The sequence below is a fragment of the Diospyros lotus genome, chromosome 14 (genome assembly GCF_014633365.1).
Source record: "Diospyros lotus cultivar Yz01 chromosome 14, ASM1463336v1, whole genome shotgun sequence".
Taxonomy (NCBI): domain Eukaryota; kingdom Viridiplantae; phylum Streptophyta; class Magnoliopsida; order Ericales; family Ebenaceae; genus Diospyros; species Diospyros lotus.
In genome coordinates, this window is record NC_068351.1 from 23,265,527 (window position 1) to 23,291,697 (window position 26,171).

Below are 26,171 nucleotides of genomic sequence, written 5' to 3' on the forward strand. Positions count from 1 at the left end.
TGTCATTTAGATAAACAAACATTCTTTTAGAACTAGCCATCATGATTAAATCAATTTTTATACATATAGTTATGAAAACTTATATTCAAGCCATCATGATTAAATCAATTTTTATACATATAGTTATGAAAACTTATATTCAAAAAGATCGCATGAACCATAAGTAAAATGGATTCAAAATAAGACAATTTTTTCAAAGGAAATAAGGTCATCCGTTGACTGGTCAAAGTGACCTGCGACGGATTTTTAAATTTTGGCCAAGCTGTCGACAATTGGTAATGACTTGTCGACCGTTCTGGTATACAAAGCTTTTGGCTATCAACCTGTAGAATGTTTGTTTAAGGAATGACCTTCATCTGTCGACCGGCAGTATGTTCGCTCTTAAGAATGGCCTACATCTATCGACAGACTCCTTATTATCTATCAACCGGCAGAATGTCAAGCCTTGTTACTTCTCTAGTCTGCAAGCCATTTATCGATCGACGTTTATGCATATGTTGACCGACATAATACTTGCACAAGGACCTATTGACAGTTGCAAATGAATGGTCAATTGATATTTGAATTTGTACTAACCTGTCGATCGATGTTTTGCATCTGTCGACCATTGTGTTCGCAGGAAACCTAATGGCTATTTCTAAAGTGCATTAAATGAGCGCCCAACAACCCCCAATGGTCAGATTTTTGGATGCTAGCTCCCATAACTATAAATGCTCGTTTAAAAGAACATTTAAAGCTCTTAGATAATTCAATTACCAAGTTAGCAAGTGTCCAAGAAATTTTATTAAGCTTACATTATTTCCTCTCACTCATTCATTGTAAAGGCTTGTAATCTATTTATTGTTTGATTTCTTTCAAGCCTTATATTTTATTGAGAGAACTTGTAACTAAGAGGTCAAACTCTTATAACTCTCTTTACTATAGTGTTCATTTGTTTCCAAGCTTGTAGAGCTTGAGGGCCTATTTATTTGATAAGAGGTTGTACCTTCCTAGTTTTTGAACTAGAAGACATACTTAATTTAAGTAGGTGTTTTTAGTGGATTAAGTTTAAAATCCTTAGTGACAAGTTAAGGTAGTGAACTAGATTTGGGTAAGCCAAACCACTATAAATCTTTGTGGTCTTGTGTACTTGCATTATTTACCTTCCCTTTTCTATTGTTTAAAGTTTTGAAAGTCATTATTTTTAAAATAACCAATTCACCCCGTGTGCCCTACCTCTTTATTTCTATCAATACACTGTAGGAAGTTTGTCATCTCTAGAAGAGCTTGAACACTCTCATCATATTGTCTCTAGAGTGCTTCATACTCGGTAAGAGGGGCAATCAAAGAAATCAACCCAAAAATCCCTAGGGCTGCCATCAAGAGTCTTCAGCAGCCTTCGGGGGTTTCTAGGAGATTGAATATTGGGCTCCTCGCTACTTTGTCAGTTTTCGACAATTTGAAATCTTGTTCATGCCATTTATCTTTTTCTAGGCTTTTCGATTAGTTTCCCACAAACAACGTCAATTATTGTTTTATGGATACAACAATAAATTTAGATGTTGTGGAATTATCTCCAAGATGTTAAAATCTTGCAAAAAAAAAAAGCTAGTTAGAAGGCACAAGGTATTCTTCGTGCTAACCCTCCGATGCTTAAGTCATCACCAAAAATTAGAAAAACTTGCCAAAAATTATGTATAGTATTTTTTGCATACCTAGAGAGGAATAATCACCTCCTATTTATAGAGGTGGTAGATGACGAGTGACAAAGTCTCCAACCATATCAGGTTTATCAAGTTATAACTTTTTTAGGGAGAAGATTGTGGAGGTAATGGTTTGGATATTTGCCTTAGAGTTACCTTGCGAGAGAATTGATGTGAACCCAAGGTTAGACCTGATACTTAAAATGGTTCATTTGCTAAAGATTGTTCTAAAATAGATTCGTAATAAATAAAATAAAGGACATTGACCCCATTATCTATAAAGAGATCAGAACCAAATGTATAAGAAGATTAGGGTTGACGCCACACTCAAGATAGAAGAGAATAATTGTGAGTGATAAATCAATGATGAATGCTAAAAGATAAAATCTTGATAAGTTCGGTGAAGAACTAAAAAAACAAAAATTCACTATTATTATTGTCCAAAACTTCTTTTCCCTTAGATTTATATTAGTTTATATAGCCAAACATCAAAACCTAAACCGGAAAGAAATAAATCAAATCCTAGGCATAGTAGGAATTAATAACAAAAATGAAATGGCATAATTTGATAATATCCAAAATAAAAAGGAATTAAAACAAAATAGGAAACAAAATTAAAGAAGTGATCAATCATTCAATCATTCTCTTTATCTGCCCAAATTTTGTCAATCAATCAATCAACTATGCGCTCAAATCTTAGCTAAATTGATAATACCTTGTTTGTTTTTTTCACAAGTGTCACTCCAAATTACTTGAAGGAGTTTGGATAACTTTGACAAAACACTGACCATTTTGAATACTTAATTTAGGCAGATTACTGTCTTTGAACAAAGTATGAATTTGAGATGTACTAAATTAGCCCATTTAATGCTTGTTTCATTTTCTTGATTTTTGCTCTTATCATTAGATCTCCATAAATGCTCAACGGGTCTTGTGAAGCTTTAACAACTTGATACGCAGCAAGAATTCTCCCAAGAAATAGGTTTATAGACTCAAGTCGAAGGAGTCTCCCAAGAGAGTGTAGCTTTGGGTCTTTTGCTAGAAGGGTCACATGAGGACCTTCAGATTTCCCGATTGTAAATTTCCTTCTTTGTTATATACCTTTTTTTTATCTCTGTTTTAAAAATAAACCTTTAATTTCAACATGGACCTCGACCCATTACACATAAGAAGTGGAATTCCAATATGGCCCATAATGGAAGAAAACGGCTAATTTGAGTTATAAAGGGAGTCCCAAAACTCTCAACAGTCAGTGGACTATGGAATTGGGCTTGGAGTCAGATATAAAAGGTTATGATTAATAATTATTAAATGATATAATCAAGAGTTTAGCCTCCCCTGATGGATCTTAGTTTACATAAGAGAATGATAACCTCTTTAGCGAGATATAAGTGATTTAAGAAAAAAAAACACTTATATATAACCCAAAAATGCAGTCTTGGAGTTGAGATATTACAAGGTAACAGGGTTGTTTAGTTGTGAAAACAACTTCAATTTTACCGGAAATTACTTCACAAAAATAAAAAATTAGAAAATTTGTTTAAATATAAAAAATTTCTAAATAAAAAACAAAAATTAAAAAAAAAAGAAATTATCCAAAATGAAAGTAAATTCCGAAAGTTCCTAAAATGAAGCATAATTGTTACTAAGAACATTCCATGAGCATGTCACAAACCGCCTTTTCCCAACTTGAATTTCTAATATGTTGTATGCGGACGTTTATTCATTCTAAGTTACAGACTTATACTTACAATCTTACATTTTAAAATTAAATTGAAGGCAGCAACAATCATGAATGAGTGAAGCTCCAAAATCCCAGAAAGTTCACCGCTTTAAGTACACTATGATCTATGCATATTCATATTCATCACCGCTTTAAATTTACTTTGTTTTTTTGCTCACAAATGGACCATCTTCATGGCTCTTGGTCTTTCATGACCCAGTGGTGGTCCCTCGGTCATTGCCTTGTTCAATTATGCACCACAAGTGCTCTTCATGCTTCATTTCAAAGGATCGATAAGAAATCTTCAGTCGGGTTATGCTTGTTGTTTGCAGGGTATATCACATTCATTCTACTACACATGTATGTGCTTTGGCTAGCTGAAGGACGATATGTAGACCCACCTTCTGTATCTCTATTTTTTTTTTTTTTTTACCTACTGTGTGACTGACTGACTATCTAGGACATACAAAAGAGACTAGAGGTGTTTCCTTTTGTTTGTCTATATAGGTTTTCAGATCAGGGGTATAGTACTGGCACCGACGTCAACACAGTCGTTGCCTCCTGCTACAACACACGTATCATCATCCTCTTTCTGGGACTTGGCTGCTGCCATTCTCCTTGTCTTCCACATTTTCACGGCCTGCCGTTGAAGAAGAGCTCAAGTTTCCAGGAACCTGCTGCTGACAAGTTAATAAAAGAGGCAAATGAAGGAATGAATGAATCAAGTCCAACGAGGAATCTTACCAGATCTTAAACACTCAAAATAAGAATCAATTAACGTTTAAAGTGTCAATCACAATGTCAGATCGTTTTGCCATGAAAAATGTTGAAGCAAATTTGAACGACAGCAACAAGTAGGTAGCAATCCTGCTATTTTTTGTCCACGCTAAAGCAGCGCAGCAAGCATTATGATTGATGCATGTGAATGAACATCTGACAAAAATTAAGTGCAGAGTCGGGTTCTATGCAAACTGAAAGTTGCTTACTGTAGGAAAATTTCTCTTCTTCTCCCCTTAATTAGTCTTTACGTCAAACTAGTAATTGGATAGAGAAATCTGCATACAAGTTTGTGTAAGATTGAAAGTGTGCATTTTCTGTCTTCTTGGAAGAAACATTTCAGAGGTGCAGGAGTGATTTTCAAGTGCAAATATGTCATTTAATTGAACCTGATTTTTAGCATGCCCCGACACTCCCCGGCCCCAACTCAAATTATTGGGCCTTATCTTAAATTGGATCACATTTCTATTTTTCTACGTTTCAAGGCCATGTAGGGAATCACTTTCTCACATACGCTAAAAGTCATACCTCAACAATATTTTCGGTAGAAGCCACATCAAAACATATGAAATAACAATTCTAAGAACCTTTAGCATCCATCCGGTTGGCCTTTCATTTTCAATTCTATTTCTTGTTTTCAAAATTTTAAGAAAGAAAACAGAAATTGTATTTAGTTGCCTACAAACTTTTGAAAAACGAACACCCCTAAAGTATGCTTTCATTTTTCCATTCCATGAGTTCTGTTTTTCCCCCCTCCCCGACATCTTATTCCTTTTTCTTCTTCATCTTCTAATGAGGCCACTAACTCCCTGGCAAAGCCCCAAACTTCCAAGACTTCATCAGACAGTAACAAACTTTGCTAACCTTCTTATCTTCTCCATCTTCTTTGTTAGACACCAAACACCACCCGCTGAACCTAGTTCTGGGTTTTGACCATTAGCCAATAGGTGACCAGCTAGAAAAGAAGAAGAAAAAGGACAGGCAAAATGTTTCTTGGTCAGGAGAAGTTTTTTTACTAGTGATCAAATTATTGCATATATTTAATAATCAGGTAAATATACAAAGTTCGTATTGAACAAAGTTTAATTTTTATTTTAAAAATTTTGAAAATAAAACAATATTATGAAACAGCATGTTCATTTTTTATTTTTTCATTAGAAAACAGAAATTCAACACAAAAAGTGAAGACCAAAACTGCAAATAGAAATGTAGAGACAATGCTAAACAACCCCTTAGCCATTCCGAAAAAGGGTTGGCAAATCTTGTAAACTTTCAAGAATTCAGCATTTCTTGGGCAAGCCATATATACTTCTAAACACTGCCTGAATGTCATAGAGCACACTTCAAATATTCAAGCCTAAGTCCAAAGTTAATAACCTACTCCAATAGGGGAATTCTTGTTCTTTGCAATTTTCTGGTGTATGTATACCATGGAATACAGTATGAAAGAGCACAATAGCCACTCTTTAGGCTATTCACTTCCTCAAGTCCTCATTTACAATTTCATGATTCAAACATTGGCTATGTGCTAAATAATTCTGAAGTGGTATTAAGCATAAAGAAACATGTGGTCAATGGTGTTTCAGGCTTAAGAAGAGAGAATTATTCATACAAAATACCATGTTATTTTTACCAGCAAATGGATACATTTATTATGGTTACAGAATCTGGAGAATGGTTATTAGCAGCCTCTCTTGACATGTATTTAAACACATAACAACAACAACAACAACATATCCAGCCTTTATCCCACTATGTGGGGTCGGCTACATGAATTCTAGACTTTCATGTATTTCTATCTTTTGTCATATCTTCATTGAGATCCATACACTTCATATCAAACTTTAATGTCTCCCTCAAAGTCTTCTTAGGTCTGCCTCTACCTCTTTTTTGATTAATTGTTCCATTTCATCAACTCTCCTCACAGGAACGTCTCTTTGTCTCCTTCTCACATAACCAAACCATCTTAGTCTAGTCCCTCTCATCTTCTCCTCTATTGGCACTACTCCTATCTTATTACGAATAACTTCATTTCTAATTTTATCTTTTCTTGTATGGTCGCACATCCATCTTAACATCCTTATCTCCGCTACACTCGTCTTTTGCTCATGTTGGTATTTGACTGCCCAACATTCTGACCCGTACAACAAAACTGGTCTTATAGCTGTCCTATAGAATTTTCCTTTCAATTTTAATGGGATTTTATCATCACATAACACCCCTGATGCATTTCTCCATTTTAGCCAACCTGCCTTAATTCTATGTGTGACATCCTCGTGAATTTCTCCATCTTTTTGAATCACTGATCCCAAATATCGAAAATGATTTTTTCTTTGTAAGATTTGGTCTTCCAATTTTATTATAACATCCTCCACTCTTGCATTCTTACTAAATTTACATTCCATATATTTTATTTTCTTTCTACTTAATTTAAATCCCTTAGATTCTAAATTGTTTCTCCATAACTCAAGCTTAGTGTTCACTCCTTCTTTTGTTTCATCCACCAACACTATGTCGTCTGCAAATAGCATACACCATGGCACATCTGTCTGAATATCTTTAGTGAGTTCATCAATTACTAAAGCAAATAAGTATGGACTTAGTACAGAACCTTGATGCAATCCTATTGTAATTTTAAACGATTCAGTATCCCCTCCGCATGTTCTGACCCTTGTCTCTGCACCATGATACATGTCCTTAAGGGCTTATATATAGGCTATTCGGACTCCTTTCTTCTCTAAAACCCTCCATAATACTTCTCTAGGGACCCTATCATAGGCCTTTTCTAGATCTATAAACACCATATGTAGGTCCTTCTGATGATCCCGATATCTTTCCATTAGGCGCCTCAGTAGGTATATAGCTTCCAAATATTCATCACCGTCATCATCACAATCCTTAATCCCACTAGGTGGAGTCAATTACATGAATTTGATCTCTATAATGATCTCTATTCATGGCCATATCTTTTTGACACAAGACCATCTTGAGGGATAACAATAAATTGTGGCCATGTTTGTTATTTTATCCTAGGACTCATATATGTGTGTACTTGAATAATCCTTAGTGTAGGTAACAACAAATCACTTGTAATTCACACGTCACTTCTTATTGTGGAAAACAAAAACACACCATAAATACGTGTTATATAAGGAAAAAACCTTTCAACAACATATCAAACCTCTATCTCACCATGTGAGGTTGGCTAGAAAAATCCTTTCAAATTTAAGCAAATGAGGGTTCCAAAAGGAACTATTTGTACTAACTGAATGAACACAAGAAAATTTGGGTACTAAAATGCAAACATAAAATGTTTTCTTTTTTGTAGATGAGCTTGGCATCCAAGGGAGAGAAGAGCAAATGGTACTTAGACAATGGATGCCTATGTTACATGGACGTGAGTATAGGTGTCGGATACCGGTATGTACTCAAAGGTTGGACCTATCAATTTCATGAATTTTAGGATACAGGGATATATATGTGTATGTTATAGGATACATGTATTGGGATACAATATAGAGAATAAAAAATCTTACTACCTTACCCTTATACATACAATTTTTTTTATCCTTCAGTTCTATGACTAAAAATTAAGGGTATTTTACTTATAGATGTTAGATAAAATGGTAACTAGTAGGTAGGTAATTTGAGTGATCTCATACAAACATATATTTTAAAAGGCTAAAAGCATATTAACAAAAATAATAAATTGTTATTTTTATTATTTTAAATTAAATAAATAAATAAAAAACAAGAATTAACACGTATCCCATACCATTAACAGTGCCATGTCATGTTGACACTAGTATAATACCTTAAAATGCAAAGTCCATGTAATAGATGGATGCACCAAGAACATGACGGGAGATCAAAGTCAATTCATCTCCCTCAAGCTAAAAGATGGAGGAATGGTTTATTAGTTAACTATGCGATCAAAGTGCATAAAATCACTTTTGAATCAAATATGCGTCATGTAAAAAATGCAAATACAAATGAAATCAAATTGATTGGCACCACGCATAAAAATACTTTCGTAATTTATTTAGATGAACTCACATGTGAAAATGAAAATTGTCTTGCAACTTCAAATGATAACATTTATTGGTAATGGCATAAGTAGCTAGGATATGCAAGCATGGACTTAATTGATAAATTATCTAGGAAAGAACTTAAGAGGCTTACCTAAGATTAATTTTGAAAGAGATCATTTATGTGACACATGCATGAAAGGAAAACAGAGTAGAAATTCTTTTGAACCTAAAAATGATGTCAAAACATCTAGGCCACTTGACCTTTTACGCTTAGATTTTTTACACCTCATGACAACCTTCAATCTAGCTGGAAAGCAATATGCTTTTGATAGAAGAACAAATACATGTAGCATTTGATGAATCTAACACATCTCATATGCAAAGGCAGGGCCTCACTGGGGTAGGTAGCCATGCCATTCAAGATTTTTCCATATACCCCCTATCTGTGGAAAATCAAGAATGATCTGGCTGTCCTGGAAAATTAGGAATGATCTGGCTGTCCACATGACTGAATCACTATCTGTCTCTCTTACTCTGTGTTACTAAATATAGCTTAGTCTAATAGGAAATAGAATATGCATAACTGTAATTTGCAGTTTCCCATTCCTGTTGTTTCCTTTTGCTGTGTAGTTTGTCATTAATGTAGATTCCTAATCTAGGAATAGAATGTGTGTATATAAACTGACCTGCACACCAGTTATGAATATACTGAATCATTCTCTTACACATTTATCTTTCTACTGGAGTGATGTTTTCAATTGGTCAATACCCTAATTCATTCTCGTGTAAACCTTCTGGTTACTCAGCCAAGTTCATCCTTTATTCGAGTTCGTTTATCATTCTTACTCGATGTCAGTTTACTTGCTGATTACTGTTCGCACTTAGGATTCTTTCATATAAAGAATGGTTTTTTCAATGACATTTAGAATACATTCATAGTTTTTGTAGCCCCCCTCCCAATATCCTATATTAAGGAAAAAAACAAGTGCAATAGTTCTGTAAAAATAAAACAGTGCATATATTTTTTGCTTTATTTTTACCTGAAGTGTTATATTTTGATTGAGCTTGTGCTAATATATATGAATGCATGTAATTATGTTTATACATTAACTCTTTGGATCTTGTGACAATTTTTGTCATGCTTTGCCCCTAATCGTAGAAAGAGATTTGTTGACTATGACATAGATGAATTAGAGACAAGTGATCTGTCAGATTCCAGATCTGACCAGCTAATCCGAGAACAGCGAGGGAAAAGAAATAGAAGACTTGAGAGAGATTGGAGGGAAAATAAGGGAGAAATTTAGGAGGGAAATGAATTGAGGAGGAAACTGATTTCCTGATTTCATTCAACATACTCAAATAAGGCGCCTTGATCAGTTTATATACTGATCAAAATCAATTAGGCGCCAAAAGCCGTTGGGCTCACCCATGTGAACGCACAAGTGGCCATGTGCACTTATAAGTGGTCTTCGTGCGCACTGGATACGCTTTCACGCGATTATGCATGCTGGGACAGTTTCCCCAGCTAAGCACAAAGGTTTATTTACATTCTAATAGTGCAATCATACTATTATTTCTACTAACAACTAGTTAGCGTAACAATCCCGGCCCCTTAAAATGTTTCTTGTCCGCAAGAAATATGTAGTAGGCTGGCCACATTGGGAAATTGCTAGAGAAGTTCTGATAAGTATTCCCTAGTATTGTTGTCGGAATGCAAAGAAGACCATTGAACTAACACCCGAATCATAGGAACGCCATTGTGGTGGGTCACCCGTTTGTCTACGATGGCCATGGGAACGGCCTCCGGTGGTCTTTCGCTCACTATAGGAGGTAAGCTCGGTGTAGAGCTGTGGCTGCCCACTAACTTCTTCAGCAAGGATACATGAAAGACTGGATGTATTCTTGCTTCAGCTGGTAGTTCCAGTTTGTAGGCCACAGCGCCGATTTTCTCTAAAATTTTGAAAGGGCCATAAAACTTAGGATTCAACTTTGAAGTGGACTGTTTAGTCAATGCCTTGTAATGTTGCGGATTGAGCTTCAAGTAGACTTCATCCCCTACAGCAAATTCTCGTTCGCTCCTCTTTCGATCAGCTGCTTGTTTCATTCGGTTACGTGCCTTGGCCAATCCCTCTTTCACCATTCTTAATGCTTCTTGTCGCTGCTGGAGGTAAGTTTCCACAATGGCTACTGTTGTGTGACTTCCTAGGGCAGGAAGTAAATCTGGTTTGTAACCATAAAGGGCCTCGAATGGAGCCCTCTTAAGTGAGCTGTGGAAGCTCGTGTTGTACCACCACTGTGCCATTGCCAACCATTTATGCCATCCTTTGGGCTGCACAAAACTGAAGCACTGTAAGTAACCTTCCAGGCATTGGTTAACGCGTTCAGTTTGGCCATCTGTTTCAGGATGGTATGCAGTAGACATTAAGAGTTTGGTTTCGAGGCCTTTCATCAGCTCTTTCCAAAATAGGCTGGTAAATATTTTGTCTCGGTCAGAGACAATTGATCTAGGGACGCCATGTAGCTTTACCACATTATCCATGTAGATTCGAGCCACCTCCTAAGCTGAGAATGGATGGGTTAATCCGATGAAGTGGCTAAATTTGGTGAATCTGTCTACCACTACTAGGATACAATCATTTCCCTCCGACTTTGGTAGGCCTTCAACAAAGTCCATAGTAACATTAGTCCAAGCGCGATCTGAAACCTCTAAAGGTTGAAGCAAGCCGGGGTGGGCCACTGTTTCATGCTTGCAACGTCTACAAACCTCGCACCTCAATACATATTCCCACACATACTTCCTTAGTTGCGGCCAGAAAAATAACTGTCTGACTTTGTGATATGTTTTGGATACCCGAGTGTCCTTTGATTGGAGATCCATGCAACGCATGAATTATCCTGTCCTTCAGCTCCTTACAATCACCAATTACTATCTTGCCTTTGTATCTGATTACTCCATTGGTAAGTGAATACCCCAGTTTGCTGGTGGTGCTCACGGTTAGCTGTTTTAGAAGAGTCTTGGTCCATCCGTCCGTGTGGTAGCTGTCAGTAATTTCTTGGAACCAATCGGGTACCACTATAGATATGGTTGCGGCCATTCCTTCTTCATGACAGCGAGATAATGCATCTACTGCAACATTTTCTTTGCCCTTCCTGTATTGGATCACATAATCTAAGCCCATGAGTTTAGACATACCTTTTTTCTGTAATTGGTTGTGCAACCTTTGTTGTAAAATGTATTTCAAACTCTCATGATCTGTTTTGATTATAAACTTTCCTCCTTCCAAGTAGTGGCGCCACCTTTCTATTGCCATTAGCACTGCCATCAATTCTTTCTCATAGATAAGGCCTTGATGTCTTGGGGCCAAGGCTTGGCTAAGAAAAGCCAAGGGTCTTCCATCTTGGGTCAATACAGCTCCTATGCCCATGTTGCTTGCATCTATTTCCATTGTAAAGGGCTTATCAAAATCAGGCAACCCTAGCGTAGGCACGCTGCTTAGAGCTGCTTTTAACTGCTCAAAGGCCTCTTCTGCCTTAGTACTCCATTGGAATCCATCTTTCTTTAACATTTCTGTCAACGGTTTGCTTATAGAGCCATAGTTCCTCACAAATTTCCAATAGTAACTAGTAAGCCCCAGAAAACCCCTTAAGGCCCGTATGTTGGCAGGTTTGGGCCAAGCCATAACTGCCTCAATCTTCTTCGGATTAGTCCCCACTCCTACTCCTGATATAATGTGCCCGAGATACTCGACTTGGGGCTGTGCAAAGGCACATTTCGACCGCTTGATAAATAGCTGATTGAATCGCAATATCTCAAATGTAGCCCTAAGGTGGTTAAGGTGTTGGTCAGCGGATGGGCTGTATATTAGTATGTCATAAAAAAAAAAACCAGCACAAACTTTCTAAGGTAGGATTCAAAAATCTGGTTCATGAGGGCTTGGAATGTAGCTGGGGCATTCGTGAGGCCAAATGGCATTATGGTAAACTCAAAATGCCCATGATGTGCTTGGAAGGCTATCTTGAAAGTGTCATCAGGATGGACTCTAATTTGGTGGTATTCGGCCCTTAAGTCTAGCTTAGTAAATATGGTTGCATGTTTGAGTTCATCAAGTAGGTCATCAATAATGGGAATAGGAAACTTGTCCTTAACATTTATGGCGTTAAGCTGTCTATAATCAACACAAAAACGCCAAGTTCCATCTTTCTTTTTTACTAATAGAACAGGGGAAGCAAAAGGGCTGTGGCTTGGGCGGACAAGGGATTGATCTAACATTTCCCTGACCATTTTCTCAATTTCGGATTTGAGCTTAGGCGGATACCGATAAGATCGAATGTTGACAGGTTCGGCCGGGGGTATGAGAGGTATAGTATGGTCTAAGGAACGTTTAGGAGGTAAAGTCTTAGGTTCTACGAAGAGATCTTGATATTCATTCAGCAATGAATCTAAAAAGGTCAGTTCAAGTACCTGTTGTGAAGACTTTGAGCTTACTGTCTGAATTTGTTTCCCTTGCTGATCGCTGGCCTCAATGGAAAATAGATGAGCCACCTGTGCCCACTTCTTTTTGAACATTCGTTGTAACTTCTTGCCCTTTATCAACTTGCATGCTCCTACCTCCATATGGCCCTGTAGTACCACTATTTTCCCTTTTTTATCTAACGTTACTTCCATGTTATTAAAGTCAAAGCTAATGGGACTCACTTCCCGCATCCAATCTACCCCCAACACAATATGACAGCCCCCCAATCTGAGTAGTCTAAGATCAGCCTGGAATTCCTCCCCTTGCATCTCCCAACAGAACCCCGTGCAAGCTGATTTGTTGAGAACTTTATCTCCATTAGCTACCGTGATTGATAATGGTTGTGTCCTCACTGTTGGCCACCCCATTCTTTTAGCCGTTGTTTCATCAATGAAACTGTGGGTACTCCCACTGTCGATTAACACCATGAGAGAGCTATCGCGCACCTTCCCTTCTACTTTAATAACTTTATTGTTAGCCACTCCTTTAATAGCGTGTAATGATATGGCGCCACTGCCCTCGTCCTTGTCTTCTTCTATTGCTGCCAATTCTTTTGTTTCATCTCTTTCCTCTTTTCTGTCCAACAACAACAGTTGTTTTCTACATTGGTGTCCTGGTGTGTATTTTTTCCCACACCTAAAACACAGTCCTGCTATCCTCTTTTGCTCCAACAGCTTGTCTCTGCTCAACGTATTTAGAGGGGGTGCAGGTAACGCGGAATACCTGGTATTAGGGCCCGTCCTGATTGCCTCTCTTCCTGGTGGTCTACCACCCTGATATACCATTCCTCCTTGGGTTCCTCTGATCTGTCCCTTTTGTTTCCTCAGCAACGCTTCAAACATCATTTCCTGTAGGTAAGCCCCCTCTGCAGCCTCTGGAACCGTCCTGGGCCTAAGAACTTGGACTGCTGATCGAAGCTCCTCATTAAGTCCTCCTATGAAGCTGGATACAAAATAATCTTCAGTGAGGCCGAAGTTCCAATTGAGCATCAAGAACTTGAGCTCTTCGAACTTCGCTTGATAGTCCATCACTGAGCCTTCCAGTCTCAAGCGATTAAATTCTTGTACTACATCCAACCGTCCCCGTTCTCCAAATCTTTCATTGAGACCTAGAGTGAAGTCCTCCCAATTATAGTTCGCTCTTACCCTGGACCACCCTTGGAACCACACATCTCCTTCATCGTGAAGATATGCTACTACCAAGGCCACCCTTTGAATCTCTAGTACTTGGTGAATCTCGAACAACTTCTCACACCTTCTCAACCACTATCGCAGTTTAGTACCTTCGAAGGTTGGGAGTTCCAGTTTAGGAATTGGAAATCCCCGCCTCCGGTCTACTACTGGTTCATCGCCAACCATCGGCTCTTCTTCCGATACGGTAATTTTCGCCTGTCGGTGTGGTATGCCAATTCCTTGTAGGATTGGTTCCGTCCGTTCTCTAGGTGGAAAATTAGGGCAGATCCTTACTTGTGGTTGATTTGCAAACATCAACATAAATTGTTGCAGCTGACCCCGCAACAAATTTCCTTGATCTCAAACTTCTTGCAATTCCTTTCGTATTTGCAATCGCATATCCCCCCTGAGTCGATCGGCCAGAGTCTCCAGCTTCCTATCCACCGTCGATCCGAACCTTTCTTCTACTGTATCAACTCTTCCTTGCATTTCTAATACTGTAGCTATTACCTATTGGAGCTGCATCTCCATCTGACACATTCTCGTACCATCCGCCATTAATCCGTTCGCCTTCAAACAATCTGGCCCGGAGCTTGCTCTGATACCAATTTGTCAGATTCCAGATCTGACCAGCTAATCCGAGAACAGCGAGGGAAAAGAAATAGAAGACTTGAGAGAGATTTGAGGGAAAATAAGGGAGAAATTTAGGAGGGAAATGAATTGAGAAGGAAACTGATTTCCTGATTTCATTCAACATACTCAAATAAGGCGCCTTGATCAGTTTATATACTGATCAAAATCAATTAGGCGCCAAAAGCCGTTGGGCTCGCCCATGTGAACGCACAAGTGGCCATATGCACTTACAAGTGGTCTCCGTGTGCACTGGATACACTTTCACACGATTATGCATGCTGGGACAGTTTCCCCAGCTAAGCACAAAGGTTTATTTACATTCTAATAGTGCAATCATACTATTATTTCTACTAACAACTAGTTAGCGTAACATGATCTTTCCTTAGATAAGAGAAATGATCAAGAAGGAGAATCCTCTAGGATGGATCAAGTGGACACACCCCAGGAACAAAGGGAGCATACACATCCAAGGGAAAGAAGATATGTTTGTGGTAATGATATCCTTTAAGACCGATTACAAGGGTTGAATTTGATCATCCTTAAGAAATAAATGTTAAGAAGCTTGTTTTCTATCCCAAGTTGAACCTAAAAAATGTTAATGATGCCTTGAATGATCAAAATTGGATCATGTAATGCAAGAAAAGCTAAATCAATTTGAAGGAAATGAGATTTGACATCTTGTACCAAGACCCAAAGATCAATTGTAAGTACCCAAATGGGTTTTTAGAAATAAACTAGATGAAAATGACTTAGAAATTAGACCAGAAAATGTCTTAATTTCATACTGATGAATGTGTACAACATCCTCTTTTAAGGAGAGGATTATTAGCAAAGAAGGAAGGAAATAAATGACAGCATCCTGCTATAATTAACTTTCTATATTTACATATTATTTACATAAAATACTGATCCTAGAATATTCTAGGATCAAGATTAGATCAGCATAATTCTAGCAATAATTCCAGCACTCCCCCTCAAGCTGGTTTGTAGATGTCTTCCATAGCCAGCTTGCCAATAAGTTTATCAAACTGCTTCTTGTGTAGACCCTTAGTTAGAACATCAGCAATTTATTCGGTGGTTGGAAGATATGGCATGCATATTATTCCAGCATCGATCTTCTCATTGATGAAATGTTTGTTTACTTCTATATGTTTTGTACGGTCATGCAATACTGGTAACTGCCTTTCCAAAGCGTTCAAACCATGCTCTCGGTGACTGTTTGAGACCGTACAGAGATTTCTTCAGTCTACATACTTTGTCACTCCCAAATTTCTTTTTGAATCCTGGAGGCAAACTTATGAAAACCTCCTCTTCAAGATCACCATTAAGAAACGCATTTTTGACATCAAACTAGTGTAGGGGCTAATCTGAATTTACGGCAAGAGACAATAGGACTCTGATAGAGTTTATTTTAGCAACAGGAGCAAAGGTCTCCTGATAATCAATCCCATAAGTCTGGGTGAAACCTTTAGCCACCAATCTGGCTTTGTACCTATCAACGTTCTCATTAGCCTTACACTTTATTGTAAACACCCATTAACACCCTACTATTTTCTTACCTTTGGGCAGGTAAACTATCTCCCAAGTGCTACTTTGCCTTAGAGCATTCATCTCCTCTATGACTGCTAATTTCTAATTCGGATCATTCAAAGCTTCCTGTATATTCCTTGGAACAAACAAGTGTGAAATCCTAGATGTGAAAGCTTTATGAGTTTTTGATAGTCTGTGGTAAGAGATATATTTAGCAATAGGATGTTTAGTGCAATTTCTGACACCTTTCCTAATTGCTATAGGAATATCAAGATTAGGAATAGTAGAAGAATAATTGATAATAGTTGAAGAATCAATTGGGGAACTATTAGGTACAATTGAAGGGAGTAAATTAGACGTTGAAATGGGATTTCTTACAGTGCAATTGCTCGGGTTTTCAGACTGGTTTTGTGTAGAGTTGACATTCAGGTCTTTGTTCCTTTGATGAGATCTCTGCCTAGTATAAACTTGAAGCTCATAATTTAGATCGTGATAATCGGTTTATAGTACTTCTCCCCCTGCACGAGAAACTCCTTTACTTGGCACCAAAGAACCAGAATCTCCTAAGTGACCATTATCAGAAACATGTGGTTCTAGAGTGGGACATATTGCATTTGGAAGCGGGACAGAAACATCCCAAAAATTTTCTTCAACTTCATATGTCTCCCCCTAAAGAGAATTTTGGGTAAAATAGGGTTGTTTTTCAAAAAACAAAACATCCATACTGATATGGATTTTGTTTGTGAGAGGATCATAACACTTATAACCTTTTTTATGTGAGGCATAACCCAAAAAAACACATTTGACAGCCCTAGGATCAAGTTTGGAACGAAATTGATTAGGGATATGAACATACACAGTACACCCAAAAACTTTGATAGGAAGATCCGAATGTAATCGTGTGTTGGGAAAAACTTCTTTCAGGCACTCAAGAGGTGTTTTGTACTTTAACACTTTAGTGGGCATCCAATTTATCAAATAGGATGCCGTCAAAACAACTTCACCCCATAAATATTTTGGAATATGCATAGAAAACATTATGGCACGTGCGACTTCGAGTAAATGCCTATTTTTACATTCAGCAATACCATTATGTTGAGGAGTATTCCGAAAAGTAGATGTATGGTGAATACCTTTTTCTTTCAAAAAAACCCTCAAGTGCTCATTAAAATACCAGTGCCATTATCAAAGTGTAAAATACCAATTTTTGTTTGAAATTGAGTTTCTACCATAGTGTAAAAAATTTTGAATAAGTATTCTACTTCAGATTTTTTGTGCATCAAATAAATCCAACACAAACGTGTATGATCATCAATAAAGGTAACATACCACCGTTTGCCAGAGAAAGTAGAAATTTTAGATGGTCCCCAAACATCACTATGAATTACATAAAAAGGTTTGGATGCTTGGTAGGGTTTTGGTATATATGTAGAACGATGATTTTTTTGTCAAAATGCAACTGTCACATTGAAAAAGTGAATAATCCATTCCTTTAAACAATTCAGGAAATAAACGTTTCAATAGGCAAAACTATGATGGCCTAGTCTAAGATGCCATAGCATTATTGTGTCTGGAACAAGAATTGAACTAGTACTAGTAAAGCCCTGAGCTTTTTTATTATCGACAGAGATATCATCAAAGTAGTAAAGACCTTCAATCATCCTAGCACGCCCAATCGTCGTCCCCAAACTCTGGTCCTGAAATTCACAATGAGAGTCAAAGAAAATAGCACGACAGTTAGAATCTTTGCACAGTTTACTAACCGACAAAAGATTGCAGGCTAAGTTAGGAACATAAAGGATAGAAGTGAGATTAATATTCTCAGTCAGTTTAATAAGTCATTTGCCTACAATAGGTGAAAAACTACCATCGGCGATTCTAATTTTTTCATTTCCGGAGCAAGGAGTATAAGTATTAAAGAAATGAGAAGAACTAGTCATATGATCGGAGGCTCCGGAATCTATAACCCATGGACAGAAATGAAGACAAGAAAGGGCGTTAAGTTTTCTACCTGTGTGTGCCAAGGAAACACTAGGAATACCAGATGAGGAATTGGATTTTAACAACTGCAAAAGTTGATCAATTTGCTCTTTGTTGAAGGGACCGGTATCAACCCCATTAGCAGTAGGGACCCTACGGTGGCTCTTGTCTCCTTGCTTACTGCTTTTCCAATTGGCAGGTTTGCCATGAATTTTCCAACAAGTCTCACGAGTATGGCGTGACTTGTTGCAATGGTCACACTAGACCAGAGGTCGCTCATCATTTTTACGCTGGTAATTTGCAGCCTCGTAGGCAGTAGCATTAGCAATTAAAGTTAAATTTTCAAGGGTCTCACCAGTGGTCTTTTTTCCTAGCATGACACTCCGTCGACTTTCTTCTCTTCTAACTTCGGCAAATACATCACCAATAGAAGGAAGGGGAGATCGGCCAATGATCCGTCCTCGCACTTCATCGAACTCGATATTAAGACCAGCAAGGAACTTGTAAATACGGCTGTCTTCAACGAGTTTCTTGTGGTGGTTGCAATCATCTGTAGATTTCCACTCATATGTGTTGAAGAGATCAAGATCTTGCCACAGTCACTTCAAAGAATGGAAGTACTTAGTTACTGAATCATTTCCTTGACGGACCTCTTCCAATTTCAGAGTCAATTCAAAAACCTGTGATTGGTTTCCCAGGTCAGAGTACATCTGATTTAACATTATCCCACAATTCCTTTGCAGTAGGATAGCACATATAATTGGAGCTGATATCTTCATCCATAGAGTTGACCAACCATGTCATTACCATGGATTTTTCAGCATCCCAAATGGAATGGGATGGGTCATCCGCTACAGGTTCCTTCTTGTCTCCGGTAAAATAGCTAATTTTCCCTTGCCCACGAATATACATTCGAACTGATTGAGACCAGCGAAGAAAATTATCACCATTTAACCGGATAGTGGTGATTTGGACAGAATGGGTTGGCTAGGTCGCTGGTAGTTTGGTTGGGACAATAGCGGTAGAGGGTGCAGTGGTGCCCGAGGTGACTTCAGACATGGCTTAGGAAGAAGAAACTGGTTGACAAAAAACAATCAGAAAAATGGTTGCAGTGATGGCGAACAGCAATCACGGCACAAAGACCGCTAGCAATTTGGTGTTTGGGAATGCGGTTGGCAGTGTTTGAGGATGGTGCCAGTGGATCTGAGATCGGAAATGTAATCCAATACAGCAGCAAGCAGGTCTGCGGCGCCTTTGTTGACGACGACTGTTGTTCCAGCAGCTGTCTCCGAGGGCTGTTCGTCTTCCTTAGTCAGCGACAATATTTGGCTTCCAACTTCTGCAGAGGGACGACAGACGATTGAGAGGCAGAGGTGGCCAACAGATCTTGGGTCAACGGCTGGGATTGATGGGCAGTCTAGGGTTTCACAGTGAACGGCTGTGATTCAATCCCTAAATTACTGCTCTGATACCAACTTAGAAATTAGACCAAAAAATGTCTTAATTTCATACTAATGAATGTGTACAACATCCTCTTTTAAGGAGAGGATTATTAGCAAAAAAGGAAGGAAATAAATGACAGCATCCTACTATAATTAACTTTCTATATTTACATATTATTTACATAAAACACTGATCCTAGAATATTCTAGGATCAAGATTAGATCAGCATAATTCCAGCAATAATTCCAGCAAAATGAGATAGAAACGAGAACAAAGTTAGACTAGTTTCTCAAGGGTATAGTCAAGGAGTTGATTATGATGAAACATATGCCTCCTTGTAGCTAGACTAAAAGTTATAAGAATATTATTGGCCTTTGCATGCTACAAATTTTCAAACTTTTTGAATGGAAAAGTGTTGTTTTGAATTGTTTATTAAATGAGGAAGTGTATATTGAACAACCCCCCTAGTTTTGAAGATTTAAAATTTTCAAACCATGTTTACAAACTAAGGCCTTATGTGGGGTTTCAAACAAGGTCCTAGAGCTTAGTATCGAAAGCTTAGTAAATTTTAAATTAAAGAAGGTTTTGGAAGGACAAAGGTTGGGTACATCTTCCACGCTTGACCAAGATGAGAGTGGTAAACCCTTTGACTCAAAACTCTATAGGAGCATGATAGCTTGTTATATTTGATTCCACCTAGTCCAAGTACTATGTTTAATGCATGCATGTGCAATACATTCCAATCTAATTAAAAGGAATCACATTTTAAAGCAATGAAAATTAATTATTTTGAACTTTTATCTTAAACAAGCTTTGAAAATCATGAAAACTTACTTAGAAAATATATTGATCTATGGTATCAATATATATACAATACATGCTATCTTTTCTCCTAGAAAATAGGAGAAATATTAGACTACATATCTCCTAAAAATTCAGAGTGTTTATCTCCTAAATAGTAGGAATAGATTTTTAGCTTAATCACGTGTCCTCTTCGGATTGTCTATCCCTTTATCTTGATTTATCTTCCATCCACTTCTTTAAATCTTCTCACTTATCTTTATCAACTTCAAAACTCCTCAATCTTACCAACACTCCCCCTCAAGCTGGAGAATAGATACATGTCATTCCCAGCTTGCCAATCAATGTCTCGAATACTGGTCTTGCCATAGCTTTTATGAACACATCAGCTACTTGATCAGTTGTAGGAATGTAGGACAAGTCAATCCCTCCTTCTTCAATCTCCCTCTTTATAAAACTTCTATCTATTCTTACATGCTTCATTCTATCATGTTAAATAGGATTTCACACAATGTTAATAGTCGATTTACTATCACTATATACTTTAGTTGGTTGTGATATAGGTATCAATATGTCTTCCATTAGTCTTTCTAACCATATTACCTCGCAAATTCCTTGAGCTATAGCTCGGAATTCTGCTTCTACACTGCTGCAAGCAACCACTGATTGCTTTTTGCTCCTCCATGTGACCACATTTCCCCATACCTTAGTACAATAACCAAAAGTGGACCTATTGTCAGCAGTGGAACCTGCCCAATTTGCATCAATAAAGCCTTCAATTCCTCTCTTATTAGTCTTTCGAAACATTAAACATTTTTCAGGTGTTCCTTTAAGATATCTGAGAACATGAAAAACTGCATTCATATGTTTTTGAGCAAGAGAATGCATATATTGATTGACAATTACTGCATAAGCTATGTCTGGCCTAATAAGTGATAGATAGATCAATCTCCCAACCAACCTTTGGTATCTTTCCTTTTCCACTAGTTGATCATCATCATTTTCTTCAAACTTCCAGCCCTTATCTAAGGGATTTCTAGCAGGTCTGCATGCCAACATTCCTGTATCCTCTAGCAAATCCATAGCATACTTCCTTTGTGAGATGAATAATCCTTCTTTGCTCTGAGCCACCTCCATTCCTAGGAAATATCTCACGATCCTTAGGTCTTTGACTTCAAATTCAATCCTCAATTGCTTCTTTAAGTTGTCAATTTCCTGCATATCATCCCCTATTACAATAATATCATCAACATAGACAATTAATATAGCTCTTTTTCCATTTTTAGCATGCTTTATAAAAAAGGTATGGTTAGCTTGTCCTTGTTTATAACCTAATTGGTTTAGAGTCATTCTGAATTTCTTAAACCAAGCCCTTGGTGATTGCTTCAAACCATAGAGAGATATTTTAAGTCTACAAACCTTTCCACTGTCCACCTCATGTTCAAGAATCTTCATGTATTGATAAAATATATTCTCTATTCTCCTTATTTATCTTGTATTTTATCTATCTTGTACTTTATCTTTATCTTATTTCTTTCTTGATTAGATTTATTTGTATTTTTTTTTTTTTTTGTAATCTAGTCCTATAAAATAGGAATGTAATCTCTAAAATCTAGGAGAATTCTTTAGAGAATTCTTAGGAAACTCTTGTATAAATATTTTTCATTCGTACCAATAAAACAAACAGGAATACCGCTTCCCTTCCTCCTTTTCTACATGGTATCATAGCCTCGTTAATAGGCTGATACAGTAAACCCTAGTGCCTTCATTGCACAGCCATTTTGTTTTTCCAAAGTGCCTTCATTGCACTATTCAAGTCAGAACTCCTCTGTCTGGCCATCATCTTGTAGCACCACCACCACCATTAGGTTCGCCATCTCCAGATTGGCCAACCCCAGAAAAATCACAGGCAACCGGAACCCCACGCGCCGACCGACACGCCGCCATTCAAGCTTGCTCGGACTCCACACGCCGGCGCGTGAAGGAGCGTCCGCAACCCTTTCGCCTTCGGCTGCTCCAGATCTGATCTCCAGCGTCTCTCTAACCCATCCCTGGTGTCAAAATCTTCCGTTGCTGAGTGCTTCCGTTGCTGTCAGTTTGCTTCTTCCGTTGCTGGTGTCAAACTGCCTGTTGCTGTCTTATTTTTCTTTCTACCGATACTGTTGCTGAGTCTTCACCATGACAGACACTTTTGAAACAAAGAACGGTGCTTCATCTGATATGCCAATGGGGAGTTTGTCTAACAGTGACCTTCTAGGGTTACATCAGTCTTATAGGCTTGATGGAAGGAACTACTTACAATGGGCGTAGCTTGTGCGAACTTTCTTGAAAGGAAGAGGAAAGATAACCCATCTGACCGAGCCTAGTCTAGATGCTAAAGACCCTAATTTTGCTGCATGGGAAGTAGAGGATTCTTTGATAATGTCTTGGCTGTGGGGCTTAATTCACCCTGAGGTAAGTAAAAATTGCATGTTCTTGTCTATGGCTAAGAAGATTTGGGATACTGCAAAGCGTACTTATTCTAAAGTGCAAGATGCCTCAGTTATTTTTGATATCAAGATGAAAATAAGTGGTACCAAACAGAGTTCTCTAACTGTCACTGAGTACTATAATAAAATGAATGGATATTCGCTTGAGTTGGATCATTATCAAGATATCAAGATGAAATGTAGTGAAGATGCAGCCACCATAACTGCAATATTTGAAAGAGATAGGGTAGTTGAATTTTTAGCAGGCCTTAATACTGATTTTGATCAAGTAAGGGTACAGGTCCTAGGGAAAGACAAAATTCATTCTTTAATTGAAGTCTTTGCTATTGTTCGTAGTGAGGAGTATAGGAGAATTGCTATGCTAAATGAGACTTCGCTTGAGTGAATTTCGTTGTCTTTTTCCCAAACAAATGTGAATTTCAGGCTCTGGATACGGGGAAGAAGATTGGAGTTGGTGAGGAATGGAATGGGTTGTATTTTCTGAAGACATGTAGTGCTGATCTTAAGGGGGAGATACCTTCAGCCTACTCTTCTCAGCCAGCTTCAGCTTCTTTGATTCCTATTCAACCAACTATTTCAATTCATGATTTTTAGCTTCAACATTGTCGTTTAGGGCACCCTGCCATTAGTACTATGCAGTCTATGTTTCCAACTATGCTTAGAAATTTGGACATTTTTAATCTTCATTGTGATGTGTGTGAACTTTCTAAACATCATAGAGTTTCATATCCTGTGAGTAACAATTTATCTTCTCTTCCATTTACTTTGATTCATTCGGATGTGTGGGGACCATCTAAAATTCTTAATTGTTCTAGGGCTAGGTGGTTTATTACCTTTATTGATGATTATACAAGAACAACTTGGGTTTATCTCTTAAAGAATAAGGCTGCTATTAGTTCTATCTTGCCTATTTTCTATAAGATGATATCTACTCAATTTGGGTCTCAAATTAAAAAATTCCGAACTGATAATGCAAGAGACTACTTCAATCATCACTTGCATAACTTCTTCTAACAAGAAGGTATAATTCATGAGTCTTCATGTGTTGATACTCCTCAACAGAATGGTGTAGCAGAAAGAAAAATGAGACATTTTCTCAATGTTACTAGAGCTCTCTTACTACATCATTATGTCCCTAAGTTTTTCTGGGAGGAGGCAGTTTTGACTGCTGCCTACCTAATTAACCGAGTTCCTTCTACTCTTCTAAAACACCAAAGCCCAATTCAATGCTTGTCCACCTATTTTCCAGCAGTGTTTTCTCATACTCCTCTTCCTTTGAGAGTCTTTGGTTGTGTTGCTTTTGTCCATGTATCCAAACATCATAGGGATAAACTGAACCCTCAAGCCCTCAAATGTGTGTTTCTTGGTTATTTGTCCACTCAAAAAGGGTATAAGTGTTATCACCCTGCTACTTGAAAATTTTATGTGACCAAATATGTTACATTTGTTGAAAATCAGTCATTCTTTAGTCCTCCTAGTACTGATATTCAAGATACACATATATCTTGGGCTGATATAAATAATGATCTTCCCATTTTGGAAACCTCTCATGATTTGCAGATTCATGCTCCATCTAACTCTTCCTTAGATGAACAGAACCAACCGGAACCTCCAGAAGAATAGTTGCCATCCACTCCAATTCGATTCAAAGGATCTCCCTATGTATTTAAGAGAAGAACACAACAACAACAACCCATTCCAAAACCTCTTCCAGCACCAGTTTCCTCTCCTAATCCAGGTAATGAAACCTCACGTTGTTGTCCCTCTGATTCTCAGCCCAATTTTGCCACATCTAATTCACTACCAGCATCAATTACTAATGACCTTAATCTACCAATTGCCCTTCGCAAAGGGAGCAGAAGTTGCACCCAACACCCTTTGGCCAATTATATATCCTATCACTGCTTATCTCCAAATCATAAGGCTTTTCTGACTTCCTTAGACACAATTCCTATTCCTAAGACAATTAATGAGGCTTTCCAAGATCAAAATTGGGTTCAAGCAATGCAGGAGGAGATGAGGGCCTTAGAAAAAAATCAGACATGAGACATTATCCCTAAGCCAAAAGGAGTCAAGCCCGTAGGTTGCCGATGGGTTTTTAACCTCAAATATAATGCAGATGGGTCCCTAGAAAGGTATAAGGCAAGGCTAGTTGCTAAGGAATACACACAAACTTATGGTATTGATTACCTAGAAACTTTTGCTCCGGTAGCCAAAATGTCAACTATGCGTATCCTATTAGCCCTGGTAGCGCACTATGGTTGGAAGTTGCACCAATTTGATGTAAAGAATGCCTTTTTGCATGGAGATTTAGAGGAAGAGGTGTTCATGAAACCTCCTCCCGGCTTTGATAAAGGGTTGCCCGGACAGGTATGCAAATTAAGAAAAGCTCTTTATGGCCTTAAACAATCTCCTCGGGCCTGGTTTGATCGTTTTTCTAAAGCCATGAGGCATATGGGTTATTCTCAAAGTAGGGGTGATCATACTCTTTTCTTTAAGCATTCTTGTGGGGGAAGGGTAACAGCCCTTTTGGTTTATGTGGATGATATTATTGTCACTGGAAATGACTGTGAGGAGCAAGTACAACTTAAGGATAATCTGTCCAAGACTTTTGAAATTAAAGATCTTGGCATTTTGAAGTATTTTTTGGGTATAGAGGTAGCTTATTCTAAAGTAGGTATCTTCTTATCCCAAAGAAAATATATTCTTGATCTATTGCATGAGACAGGTTTGCTAGGTGGCAAAGGTGCAAGTACTCCGGTGGAATTTAATGTTAAACTATGTGATCAAGGTAAACTGGTGGATAAAGGGAGGTATCAACGATTGGTCGACAGACTAATCTACTTATCTCACACCAGACCAGATATTGCCTTCGCAGTAAGTTTGGTTAGTCAGTTCATGCATTGTCCTACAGAAAATCATATGCAAGTTGTACGACGAATTTTGTGTTATTTAAAGACAACTCCAGGTAAAGGAATCTTATTTAAAACTAGGACAGATTTGGATATCACAGGATACATTGATGCCGACTATGGAAGGTCTTTGGTTGATAGACGTTCTACCACAGGTTATTGTGTTTTCTTAGGTGGAAATTTGATTTCTTGGAGGAGTAAAAAGCAAGGGGTAGTAGCGCGATCAAGTGCGGAAGCTGAATTTCGGGCACTAGCAATGGGCCGATGTGAGTTGCTGTGGTTGCGAATTATTTTGGAAGATTTGAGAATTTTCAGCCATGGGCCAATCAAGTTGTGTTGTGATAATAAGTCAGCTATAAGTATAGCACATAATCCTGTGCAGCATGATCGCACCAAACATGTGGAGATAGATAAACATTTTATTAAGGAAAAATTGGAAGTCGGATTGATTTGCATTCCGTATGTGTCTTCGGAAGAACAGCTG

The 26,171-nt window shown here is 37.9% G+C and overlaps 1 protein-coding gene across 7 annotated transcripts in view; it reads right to left on the reverse strand.

The window, feature by feature from the left end:
• Positions 1-3,349: 3,349 nt before the first annotated feature.
• The window catches only part of LOC127790679 (uncharacterized), a 63,321-nt gene continuing 40,499 nt past the window's right edge, over positions 3,350-26,171 (reverse strand). For 2 of the 7 annotated variants that reach the window (XM_052320277.1, XM_052320275.1), the window contains one exon: positions 3,350-4,082. In XM_052320277.1, coding sequence (XP_052176237.1) covers positions 3,987-4,082 — 96 coding nt within the window. In that variant the 3' untranslated portion in view covers positions 3,350-3,986. Of the gene's footprint in view, positions 4,086-4,251; positions 4,339-4,424; positions 4,461-26,171 lie in introns of those variants that run through there. The other 5 variants (XM_052320276.1, XM_052320274.1, XM_052320278.1 and 2 more) reach the window with 4 other exon arrangements.